Below are 13,242 nucleotides of genomic sequence, written 5' to 3'. Positions count from 1 at the left end.
TCGTGAGCTAAACTAAGCACCTGGTAATGGAATGGTTGTGGAACCACCACTTGTTTCACCCACATTCCACTCTAAATTACCAGTTGCAGGAGGAAACCAACGGCGCATAAGGACACGTTCTCCAAACTGTACACATTTTCAGAATTGGTTTGAGTGGTGACTGCAGCTTCTAAACAAGCAGACAGGGTTGGGTCTGTGTTTTGAGCGGCTACAAAAGAACTTTGATCCACCTCAAACTTCAAATCTGCTTCACTGGGTATCAGACTGTCATTAAGTTCTGCTGGCTTATCAGCAGAGTCAGATTTTTCACTCATCTGGTCTGATGATCATTTGACAGAAATGAATCAGACAAATCTATACCTTTACATTTTCTAGCTTGTGCACGGTTACAGCACAAACAGGAAACACGTATTTTTTCCTGCGGTTATCAAACCAACTACGGGATTATTAATCACTTCCACAGCAGGAAACACACGTTCACCCGCCAGATCATTCCCCAATCAATGGACACCCCCTGGACTGGTAATCGTTCCCGCACTCCTGCGCGCACTCGTCCAGACACTAGAGAGGAATGCAAACATATTGAATGGAGCAAGGCGCGCAAAGTGCTCATTTGCACCCCCCACACCAGCGCGTCTGAGCCACAGTATTAGCTGTCAGAAAAGGGTAAGCGCTCTGTACATTAATGACTGAGAAGCTCCAGTATCACGGAGAATAGTGATCAGCACATCATCTTCCCCTATACCCGTTTAGGAGAAACAGCTCCCCTATATGATACGGATCATAACTCACGTTCAGCCCGTGCGTCACTAACGCATGACGTGTCAGTAGGTTGCAATGGAGCAGGACGCACAAAACCAACGCTTTTTGGACTTGATTTTTTTGGGCTCTTTGATTGCTCTCTGCGTAAAAATAACGGGGCAGTTAACGATCATATGTCCAGCGTCATGACAATAAAAACACACAGGTCAGTATAGCTGCTGCTGCTGACAGGAGCGGTGTTGGAGCGCAGCGGGCCTCTGTGCGTACACTTTGGAGAGTTTTAACCTCAGCGCAGGTGACACGCTCACGGTGAACCAACGGAAAAGAAACTGGATGTGTTAAAACAAATTCATCTGCTAATACAGCAGCGTTTGCTAACGTTCCCACCTTTTGTTCATTTAAATAAACCACAAGTTTTTCAGGCAAAACGATTTAAACTCCTCTAACAGGGTCAATTGTTGTAACTTTGCTTGCTGTGCACCATTTATCGAACAAAATAGATTTTTCCCTGGCGAACTCTACATATGTTTGGCTTGCTGATTTTTCACAGGAACTAAACTTTTGCCTATAAGCTTCTGGCACTAACTCATATGCGCGTAACACTGTGGCTTTCACCACGTAAGATAAACTTTCCTCTATTGATAGGGCTGAACAAACTTCCTGTGCTTTTCCTACCAATTTATGCTGGAGCAATAAACACCACACATCCCTCGGCCAGTTCAAAGTGGCTGTTATACGCTCTAACGCGTTAAAATAACTGTCCACCTCACTCTCTCTGAACTGTGGCACTAAGGTGATTTGACAACTTACGTCGAATTGATCAGCAGGAGAAGGGGGCGTGTTACCAACAGGCGGTGTGCGCAGGACAGGAACTTCCAGCTCCATCATCCTCAGGCGGAGACGAATGCGCTCAACCTCATAATTATTTTCGTCTCCAACTTCACTTCACGTATGTGGAGGGCCAACTTTAAGTCCTCCGTGTCCACACCTGCCTGGATCAGTGCAATCGGGTCTGTGTGTGGCAGGGCCGCCCGCTCTGGAGCCTCTGCTCCGGCCACACCCCGAGCGCTGACAGCCGGTTAGGCTGACGTGTCAGTCTCCGTTCCCACTTCCTCCTCACGCCCAAAGCGCTGGTCAACTGAGACGGCGTCTTCACCACACCCTTTTCAATCAATTGCTTTGTCAAACAACTCTTAATTTCTGTCTTAGTGCCATGTAACGGAAGAAGAATGTCACAAAAATTGACATCAATTCATCTTTGCTACACCTATCCAATTTATCTAATGGGGGCTTCATTTTAAACTCCTCCATCACAAACTGGAGAAGAGAAAAATCAGTCAGCCAACAATATGAAAAGCTCTACCTGACTACAAAAAAATTACACTTAAACAATTCAAAAAAAGCCCCCAAAAATATGTTACGTCCCTAGTCTAGGGTAGGAACAAACACATTTCAAAAAAACACAGAGAATTGAATAAGGCAAAGGTCATTTATTGCCAAACAATTAAACACAAAAACAGAAGCATAAACGTCAGGGTGAACCAAGGCCTAAACAATAAATAATCTCCTCCGTGCGTATCTTTACCACACACGCGTCTTGCTAAGAGAGACACGGAAGCACCATGAAAATAACCGTTTAAGCAAATGGTTTACATTTTTATGGGACATGTGCATGATGAATGTGTTTGTTGTTTTTTTTATACTCATTTTAATTTTTTTTGTTTTGATGTATTTTTCTGTAATGTCTGTTCTTTGAAGTAATGTTGTGTGTTTTTGGAGCATTTTTGTATATTTTTATGCATTTCTGTTGTAATTTTGTGTACTTTTTGTATAATATTTTTGCGTTTTTTGGTTTCTTTTACTTGTTTAGTATATTTTTATTATAAATACGGTGTGTGTGTGTGTGTGTGTGTACCTCCCATATCCTCTGTGCGTTATCTTTACACACACGTGCGTATTGCTAAGAGAGACACAGAAGTACCACAACACCACAGTCACAACTCTCTCTAAACGGCTCTGTGTGCTCCGCATCAGCCGTGTGTGTGCGTGCGTGTGTTTACATTGTAGCTGCTAGCATCCTTTCTTGGCACATAGAATAATATATGAACACTTACCCTGGCGCAGAACAAACAATAATCAATGTAGAGACGTGTTCTTTTTTTTTTTTTTTAACCCAAACAACCTGCGACATGGTGACCTCATGAACCCAGAACCGGAAGTAGCGCGCTCTACCGAGGGAGCTGTAATTATAAAATTAATGTTTGGACCGTTTTGCTTCACCAAATGACTCCAAAATAACAGATTCACACACTCGGGGTATTTGGAACATGGATGAATAGCAGCTGATTCACAGTTCATCTGTTTCACCTTCAAAATGGATACCGGAAGTCGTCTCTCAACAGATGGTGCGCTAGCGCCCCCTCACACCCTGAGGTCAAAAGTTGAATAGGTTTCATTTCGGGGCCGTCCAGAAGTGAAATAAAATTAAAATAAACATTTTGAAAAGACTAAATCACTCCAAAATAACAGATACACACACTTGGGGTATTTGGAACCCGTTGACCAAGTTTCAGGTCGACCTCGCACCGCATCGGGGAGATATTTGCTCCACACGCGCACGCACACACACACACACAGACGTCCCTTGCTTTTTAGATAGATGTTAAATATGAATCCAAAATGTTAAATCGAAATCTAAATGTTAAATCGAAATCAAAATGGAAATCTAATTGTTAAATCTGAATCTAAATGTTAAATCTAAATGGTATATGTTAAATCTAAATTGTAAATGTTAAATCTAAATATAGATGTTAAAGGCTGAATCTAAACGGTGAATTTGCATATTAGCTAAATATGTAGTTTCACCTATGACATTTAGAATTAAATCTGAATGCTAAATCTAAATATTAAATATCACTAGTACAGGGCCCATCGGAGGTATGTATTCATATTGACATAACAGGAGTTCCATAGTGTGGTTGGTTTTGGAATGACCAAATTACTACAAAATTACAGATGCACATATTCATTTGAATATTGTTCAAACAATATTGAATATTGTTCTGTTATTCGAGGTCTGGGCACAGCCTCAACTGCCAAGATTCTATTGTAAATTATATCCTGTGTTCTTGTTTTTCTTCTTGTTCCGGGGAGGAAATCCTATTTCCCAAATGCCAAAAATCACCAAATTTTGCACAAAGGTCCAGTCCAATGCCAGATTGCCTCATGGTGACAATTTACTGTTTATAATTACAATAATTAAAGCTGCCTGGAGACAAAATCAGTTTAATCTATAGTTTAGGCTTCATAGGTCACGTTTGAAATTGCTGTTTGTTTAAAAGTTTGTTTTGATCTCCACTGTAAACATTCATTTCATTGACATTGTCAGAAAAGTTTTCACAATGCATTGTGGGATGTGGAGTCCCATAGACAGATGCATCGAATTGTTTTTACTTCATTCTTACCATGATTTCTTGTGTTTCTTCACCAGACTCAGAGAACAGTGATTTGACTGAGAATAAATTTGCACTTTATTTAGATATTTACAGTTTAATTGTATATTTGTACACATACACCGGTGTGGAAATTCATGGAGTTTTTTTCAAACTTTGAACCACTTGTGATCCAGCAGTTTCTTTAACCCGTCTCGACAGGCAGGATCTTTTGTCAGGCACTGCATGGCAAAGATGTTTCCCCCTGGAGAGTAAAATGAAAGGAAGATTTTAGAACAGATTGTCTATAAATCAGGAGTGTCAAAGATTCAAAAAGAAGCTGCTATTTCTAATTTGACCAAAAGGGTCTCACCATAGTATATAAGACTGTTATTGGTGCACGTGCACTTATTTTCCTATCATGCCACAGTTTTAATAACATCAGAATTAGGGCTGTCACTTTAACGCGTTAATTGCGATCAATTAATTACAGAAAAAAATTAACGCCATTAATCGCTTAATTTTTTTTCTTCTCATTACGCGCGTTTCCTATTATACTCAATACTAATGCATCGGCTACAACAGTAGAACCTGAGAAGAAGTTTTTGTGCGCTTGAATTTTAGTTAAAAAAAAAAAAAACACATCAGATGGAAAACTAAAGCCCAGTTGTGTGCAAGAAACAGTGTGTGGATCAGTGGAGCTCTGCTAGCCTCCAGCCTTCCAGCGGAGCTCTACCACCTCAATGCTAACTATGTAGCAGCTAGCACATCAATGCTAACTATGTAGCAGCTAGCACGGACAGCGGTCCTTCGGACACTACAGTAGACCGAGTGGCCAGTCCACACTGGACAAGATGACAGGGTTCAGCGCCAAAATGAATAAATCCATGAGTTGTTAATGTTATTTTTGATGTGCTAATTTACAGTACTGTGATTGATGTGTCTGTTTTATTTATTATATATATCTGAAGGAGAGAAAAAGCAATGAAGACTGGAAATGTCTGTTAAAAACAATAAATCACTTTATAAAGCCCAATTGTTATACATTATGTTTTCAATCTGCCACATTAATGTCATTTAAATGAAAACACCTTAAGTTGAGGCATTTCTCAGCAAATTTAAGCATGATTAATTAATCGCACACTATTATTAATCTATTGACAGCACTAATCAGAATGTACTTTCATTTATTGGCACAACAACGAAGGTAAAACGTTTTCAATCGTCATTATTAGTGCTTATTATGCCATTATTATACTGGTTTGAACCACTATTGACACCCCTGCTGGACAGTATAGTCAAGTGTTTGTGTTTGCATGACTTACAAAAGAGAGGACTGTTTATGAACAGTGTTTCTCCTTTTCATGTGTTCTTTTGTGCCATAGGGTTTTGTGCGTGTACAGGTTATGAAGGAGGAGCCCGATCTGCCCACACCGTGGTTTGTTCAGCCTGGTACTTCTTATGGCGGAGAAACTCCGGTGGGGCAAAAAAACTTGTACCTAGAATCAAAAACAAATGGAACATAAAAAGCAGTTACAACGAGAGTCAAAGAGGAAATTTTGTGGAATCTAAGATGTGCAACCAAGAAAAGAATTAAACACCAACCAGCAAATTGCTCATAGGGCACGTCTTTGACCCAATCACCACAGCCAAAGTCAATGATCTTTACGGATGGGGTTCCATTGGTGTTGGAAATCAGGACGTTTTCTGCTTTAATGTCCCTGTGGAACACCCCATTTTCATGCATTATGAAAGCTGCTTTGAGGATTTGCTGAATGATAACCTGTAACAGAAAGAGACAGAAGGGTTAGGGTAAGACTGTCTTTATACATATGTTTTATTTGCTAAATTAAACAAACTTCCACAATTTAGGATATCTGCAAAGAATAAAACTTGGCACACACGGGAAAAAAACGATTATTAATACTAACTTTGAGTTGTTTAATGCATGCACATGCTAGCTCCTAAGCCCCATTACTCTCAAAGCTAAAGCTAGCCTGCAGGCTAACGCAAGGAAAGTTGTTGCTAGCGGTCTTGAAACATCGCAGGAGAAACGCAGCAAAAAACACTCGGTAAAACAGCAAGGCAAGTCAAATTCTCTTATCTGAGAACATTTTGGGTTTGATGATGAAGTGTTTTGTTTTGTGCAAATGTGAACATACTTGATTTTAGTGTTTGAAGGATTTTATTTATGATTAAGGAATACATTTTACATTGTTTTGTACTAAACTGAATAACGTATTTGGTTGACAAATAATCAAGATTTCAATTCTGACTAAAATAATGGTGATTATTATTGTTTCTATAATCGAGCAGCCTTAGGTTATGGGGCAGTGAGGGGAGGAGTTTGGAGACACAGTGATTAAAGTCGTGCTTACCTTCACTTCCTGTTCCTGCATCTCTCCATTCTTCATTTTTGCAGTAGTTATGCAGATCCATGGCATTGTCAGGAAGTTCCATAACTATGACCACCTCATCTTTAAGATCAACAATATCCACCAACTCAATGATTCCGGGGTTATATTTGCACCTTTCACCGAGGTTACCGGCCGCTTTCATCAACAGCAGCGTCTCCAAAACCTTCATCTCCCCATTCTGGAAGTTTAGAAAACAAACAGCCCATGTTTCAAAAACGAGCCCCAAATCTGAGAATTTCTGCAATCATTGATGAGAAAAAATACTTACATCCACTTGACAGTATTTCACCTTGGCCTTTGGAATATGTTTTAGGGCTATCTGCAGGACAAAAATCAAGCATTTAATCACAACGTTCATGGTTTTTAAACACTAAAATCAGTGGGAATGTGTGTAAAATGTGATACACTTTTGGGTTTTTCAGAGTATTTTTGTAACATTTTTCACTGTCGTATCAAACTGAAATCTGAACTATCTGTTCTACCGACTGATTATGGACACTGGGCCAGGGTTGGAGTCAATTATAATTATAATTGTGTAATTGATAATAAATTACAATTATGACGTACCTATAATTGTAATTGGAAATATGTGTTGCTGTTGTTACTGTAATTGATTGAACATGGTAATTGTAATTGTCATGTCAATTCTATAAAAACTGTCATTTACGTTTAATTAAACGCAAACATGGGAACAGGGTTACTGTTCTATGGCTTACACACACATAGTTAACATTTATTACTGTTTTATTATTCTGTTTTTATTGTAAACTTTTAAATAAATAATAATTATTATTATTAAAATATGTTTCATATCACGTTTACCTGTTGGTTCTCTTAAGGATCATTTTACCATTTTTTGGAAAAATGAAATCTAGGGATATACTGACAGAAAATAAGGCTCAGACTCCCACACCGAAAATATTAAAACTATATTTTCCTGGATAAAGAAGCCTAACAAGGAAACCAAGAGACGTGAAACAAATTAGGTGATAGATAATATTTTTTAGTGTATCTTACAGCTGATTTAAGACATGGTTCAAAACTGAAAAGAGATGCTAACACAAAAGAAGGGTCAAGTTAATGGGGTGATTTATTAAAGGCACAGTAATTGTGGTTGATTGTAATTGAACTTTAGTAATTGAGAACAAAATTGTAATTTACCTTTAGGGGAAAAATAATAATTTAATTTTAATGTAATCGGAAAAAATGTTGGTCGCTGTAATCGTAATTGAGTTGTAAGTGAACATGGATAAATGAAGACGTAAATGTAATTTTTAAAGGCTGAAAACACTAAAACTGTGTGTAAATTGTGTGTATAAACTTACAGATTTGCCATCAGACAGGTTAATACCGGCGTAGACGCTCCCAAAACCACCTTTACCGAGCAGAAACTGCTCCTTGTATAAATACTCAAAATCCTCTGCAAACACACAAACAGACACATTGGGTTTGAAAATGCAACAATTTAGACGTTTCGGACAGAAACGCACACACAACTGTAACTTCTAAAATGACTTCATGAACCATCAAAGATCAATCATTCATCAAAAATCCTGAATTTTAATGCATATTACCTTGGGCTGCACAATTGATCATATTTAATTTTGGTTGCCATAATTAAATTAACCTGATTGTTGCATATTTACCTTGAAAATACGGGTTCTACACTCGATAATAGTGTATTTTATATTGTTTAGCTTTGTTCATCTTACCTCTTTTTCGGATCCAGTCTTTCTCTGTTTCATCTAAACATGGTGAGTCAGGGTAAACCTGAGAATTGTCCTCCAAGAGAATGCAAGATGGAAGCTCCTGAAACCCCTCCACAACCTTTGGTTTCTTGCTGTTTGACAGTTGAACATTGTCTTCCTCAGCCTTTCTTTTCCGGCCCCTTCCCGTTGTGAGCAGCCGGTCCTCATCCTTGAGTGGGCCCTCAAAGTGTCGTGGGATGGGTCCTTCTGAAAAGAAGAAATTATATAAATCGATAAAGGCAATATTGTAATTTTCTATATTGCCAAAATACAAAGCGCAATATATCTTGAATCTTGATACATGGCCCAGTTCTAATACAGACTGAAGGGGTAAACATTATTAGAAGTACAATGAGTGCCTGCGATAATCACCACTACAGATAAGGCTTGTTTAGCTTTGTTCATCTTACCTCTTTTTCGGATACAGTCTTTCTCTGTTTCATTTAAACATGGTGAGTCAGGGTAAACCTGAGAATAGTCCTCCAAGAGAATACAAGATGGTAGCTCCTGAAACCCCTCCACAACCTTCGGTTTCTTGCTGTTTGACAGTAAAACATTGTCTTTGTCAGCCTTTCTTTTCCGGCCCCTTCCCGTTGTGAGCAGCCCGTCCTCATCCTTGAGTGGGCCCTCAAAGTGTCGTGGGATGGGTCCTTCTGAAAAGAAGAACATCAGCATGTTAGTGTGTCCTCCACATTTCTTGTATATTTCAATGATTAGAAGCCAATGTTAGCACCGCTTAGTGTTCACTTCTAACAGAAAAACACAACAATCTGTCCTTTTTCCAGGGTTGGGGTCAATTATAATTGATAATTAATTACAATTATAGCGTAGTTGTAACTTTAAATATCTGTTGTTGTCGTGATCATAATTGAATTGTAATTGATTTCAGATGATTCACTTTGTAATTGTAACTACCCTGAAAATATTATAAAAATTGTTAATTATTAAAACTGGGGAACCATGTTACAGTTCTATGGACTGTTCTGCACATATGTAGTTAATCATCAGTGATTAAAATTAGTTTGATATCAAGCTTTCCAGCATTTTACCATTTAAAAAAAAACATTGAAATCAAGGGGTATATTGACAGAAAAAAAAAATTGTATTTTACAGCTGATTTAGAACCTGTTATTTTAAGAGATGCTAACGTTTATTAGGTCATTTATTTCAGGCTCAGTAATTGTGATTAATTGTAATTGATTGAACTTTAGTAATTGAGAACATAACCAAAACAAATAGATGAGAGACAAGGCTGTTATATATATATATATATATATATTAAAAACCCTTGACATTTTTTGACTAATTTACAGCAAATAAATACACATTTATCACTGATTTAAAGCTAAAAGGTCAAATATACACTCCCAGTAAGTCTTCCCAGTAAAAAAATCTATCTTATAAAAAATCTAAATTACACAGAAAAACTGAGTTGTAAACACTAACCTTTGGTCAGGTTCTGTACATGCCCGGGAAACTTTCCTCGGAAATCCATGAATTCTGATGAGGCTTCAAATAACACTTACTTTCTGGATAATGTAGTTAAAATGACTATGAAGTTATGCAGTCAAAGATGAAAGCTCAAATGCTTCTATGGTTGTCATAGCAACCAAAGGTAAACAAACTGTTGTTCTATTTCTCAGTTTTAACTGGTCTCCTGATTGGCTGTTGAGACTTGTGATTGTGAGCTACTGTGTTGGGGGGGTCGGGGGAGTGGGGGGGCTCTAAAATTGTAAATAATTAGATAATTAGATTATTATTCATAAATAATTATTGATATTTGTAAAAGTTTCAAAACCAATAAAAACATTTAAAATCAGCATTGAAAACATTTAAAATCAGCAAATCAGCAGTGAAAACATTTATTTTTAATATTACTAGTACAGTGCCCGTCGGAAGTATACATTTATGTGGGAGCATAAGGGGTATAATTGTGGGTGCAAAATGTGGGTGAAATTTTCCTGGTTTAATTCTATGGGACATGTGCATGATAAATGTGTTTGTTGTTTGTTTTTTACTCACTTTTATATTTTTTTGTTTGGTGTATTTTTCTGTACTGTATGTTTTTTGGAGTCGTGCATTTTTGTATCTTTCTGTTGTGTTTTTGTGCATTTTTTGTAAAATTATTTTTTTTGTTGCATTTGTAGTGTTATTCTAGAGTCATTTTTTGTACTAATATTGTTTAGTTTTTTGTTTTATTTTACTCATGTTACGTCCCTAGTCTAGGGTAGGAACAAACATTTAAAAAAAACATTGAAATCAAGGGGTATATTGACAGAAAAAAACAAATTGTATTTTACAGCTGATTTAGAACCTGTTATTTTAAGAGATGCTAATGTTTATTAGGTCATTTATTTCAGGCTCAATTGTGATTAATTGCAATGATTGAACTTTAGTAATTGAGACATAACCAAACACCGATAAGATGAGAGACAAGGCGGTTATAGAATATAGAATATCTATATATATATATAGATATAATATATTATATAGATAGATATTAGATATTATATATATATAGATATATATAATCTATATATAACCCTTGACATTTAGACTAATTTACAGCAATAAATACAACATTTATCACTGATTTAAGCTAAAAGGTCAAATATACACTCCTCTGAGAAGAAGTGTTCCCAGTAATAAAAATCTAAAATTTACACAGAAAAACTGAGTTGTAAACACTAACCTTTGGTCAGGTTTCTGTACATGCCCGGAAACTTTCCTAGGCAAATCATGAATTCTGATGTGGCTTCAAATAACACTTACTTTCTAACGTAAAAGTAGTTAAAAGTACTCTGAAGTTATGCAGCAAAGATGAAAGCTCAAATGCTTCTATGGTTGTCATAGCAAACCAGGTAAACAAACGTGATGGTTCTATTTCTCAGTTTTAACTGGTCTCCTGATTGGCTGTTGAGACTTGTGATTGTGAGCTACTGTGTGGGGGGTCGGGGGAGTGGGGGGGCTCAAAATTGTAAATAATTAGATACTAGATTATTTATTTATAAATAATTATTCGCTATTGTAAAAGTTTCAAAACCAATAAAACATTTAAAATCAGCAGTGAAAACATTTATTTTTTATATTACTAGTACAGTGCCCGTCGGAAGTAGTATACATTCGTGGGAGCATAAGGGGTCTAATTGTGGGTGCAAAATGTGGGTGAAATTTTCCTGGTTTAATTCTATGGGACATTGTGCATGATAAATGTGTTTGTTGTTTGTTTTTTACTCACTTTTATATTTTTTGTTTGGTGTATTTTTGTTTACTGTTGTTTTTTTTGAGTCGTGTGCATTTTTGTATCTTTCTGTTGTGTTTTTGTGCATTTTTTGTAAAATTATTGTTTTTTGTGCATTTGTAGTGTCTTCTAGAGTCATTTTTGTATTAATATTGTTTAGTTTTTTGTTTTATTTACTATGTTACGTCCCTAGTCTAGGGTAGGAACAAACACATTTCAAAAAAACATTGAAATCAAGGGGTATATTGACAGAAAAAAACAAATTGTATTTTACAGCTGATTTAGAACCTGTTATTTTAAGAGATGCTATGTTTATTAGGTCATTTATTTCAGGCTCAGTAATTTGATTAATTGTAATTGATTGAACTTTAGTAATTGAGAACATAACCGAAACAAATAGATGAGAGACAAGGCTGTTAATATATATCTATATAAAACCCTTGACATTTTTGACTAATTTACAGCAAATAATACACATTTATCACTGATTTAAAGCTAAAAGGTCAAATATACACTCCTCTCTGAGAGAAGTGTCCCAGTAAAAAAATCAAATTACACAGAAAAACTGAGTTGTAAACACTAACCTTTGGTCAGGTTCTGTACATGCCCGGGAAACTTTCCTCGGAAATCCATGAATTCTGATGAGGTTAAATAACACTTACTTTCTGGATAATGTAGTTAAAATGACTATGAAGTTATGCAGTCAAAGATCAAAGCTCAAATGCTTCTATAGTTGTCATAGCAACCAAAGGTAAACAAACTGTTCTATTTCTCAGTATTAACTGGTCTCCTGATTGGCTGTTGAGACTTGTGATTGTGAGCTACTGTGTTGGGGGGGTCGGGGGGTGGGGGGGGGGGCTGCAAATTTGTAAATAATTAGATAATTAGATTATTATTCATAAATAATTATTCGATATTTGTAAACGTTTCAAACCAATAAAAACATTTAAAATCAGCATTGAAAACATTTAAAATCAGCAGTGAAAACATTTATTTTTAATATTACTAGTACAGTGCCCGTTGGAAGATACATTCATGTGGGAGCATAAGGTGTATAATTGTGGGTGCAAAATGTGGGTGAAATTTTCCTGGTTTAATTCTATGGGACATGTGCATGATAAATGTGTTTGTTGTTTGTTTTTTACTCACTTTTATTTTTTTGTTTGGTGTATTTTTTGTACTGTATGTTTTTTGTAGTCATGTGCATTTTTGTATCTTTCTGTTGTGTTTTTGTGCATTTTTTGTTTAATTTTTTGTTGTTGTTGCCATTGTAGTGTTATTCTAGAGTCATTTTTGTATTAATATATTTAGTTTTTTGTTTTATTTTACTCATTTAGTATGTTTTATTACAAATACTGTGTGTGTGTGTGTGTGTGTACATCCATCTCCTCTGTGCGTTATCTTTACACACACACGCGTCTTGCTAAGAGACACAGAAGTACGCAACACCACAGTCACAACTCTCTCTAAACGGCTGTGTGTGCCGCATCAGCCGTGTGTGTGTGCGTGCGTGTGTTTACATTGTAGCTGCTAGCATCCTTTCTTAGCACAGAATAATATATGAACACTTACCCTTGTGCAGAACAAACAATAATCAATGTAGAGACGTGTTCTTTTTTTTTAACCCAAACAACCTGCGACAT

General features: G+C 36.5%; 1 protein-coding gene across 1 annotated transcript; it reads right to left on the bottom strand.

Annotated features, from left to right (window-relative positions):
- Positions 1-5,597: 5,597 nt before the first annotated feature.
- Positions 5,598-9,879, bottom strand: LOC114476902 (serine/threonine-protein kinase pim-1-like). The gene is made up of 8 exons (XM_028468904.1): positions 9,805-9,879; positions 8,769-9,011; positions 8,323-8,565; positions 7,936-8,030; positions 6,879-6,929; positions 6,549-6,788; positions 5,799-5,976; positions 5,598-5,692 (listed from the first exon to the last, which is right to left on the bottom strand). The coding sequence occupies exons 1-8, from the start codon at positions 9,851-9,853 to the stop codon at positions 5,598-5,600; spliced, it is 1,194 nt and encodes a 397-aa protein (XP_028324705.1). The 5' UTR covers positions 9,854-9,879.
- Between the last annotated feature and the right edge of the window lie 3,363 nt (positions 9,880-13,242).

The sequence above is a fragment of the Gouania willdenowi genome, chromosome 15 (genome assembly GCF_900634775.1).
Source record: "Gouania willdenowi chromosome 15, fGouWil2.1, whole genome shotgun sequence".
NCBI classification, from domain to species: Eukaryota; Metazoa; Chordata; class Actinopteri; order Blenniiformes; family Gobiesocidae; genus Gouania; species Gouania willdenowi.
This window is presented reverse-complemented; position numbering and strand designations above follow the sequence as displayed.

Bases quoted from the DNA above. Each gene is read 5' to 3' on its own strand.
- LOC114476902 (XM_028468904.1), bottom strand. From the start codon at position 9,853: ATGGATTTCCGAGGAAAGTTTCCCGGGCATGTACAGAACCTGACCAAA. The intron at 8,031-8,322 runs GTAAGATGAACA...GTGTGTTTGCAG, and splicing joins AGACTGGATCCGAAAAAGAG to AGGATTTTGAGTATTTATAC. The intron at 6,930-7,935 runs GTAAGTTTATAC...TTTGTCCTGCAG, and splicing joins ACCTGTCTGATGGCAAATCT to ATAGCCCTAAAACATATTCC.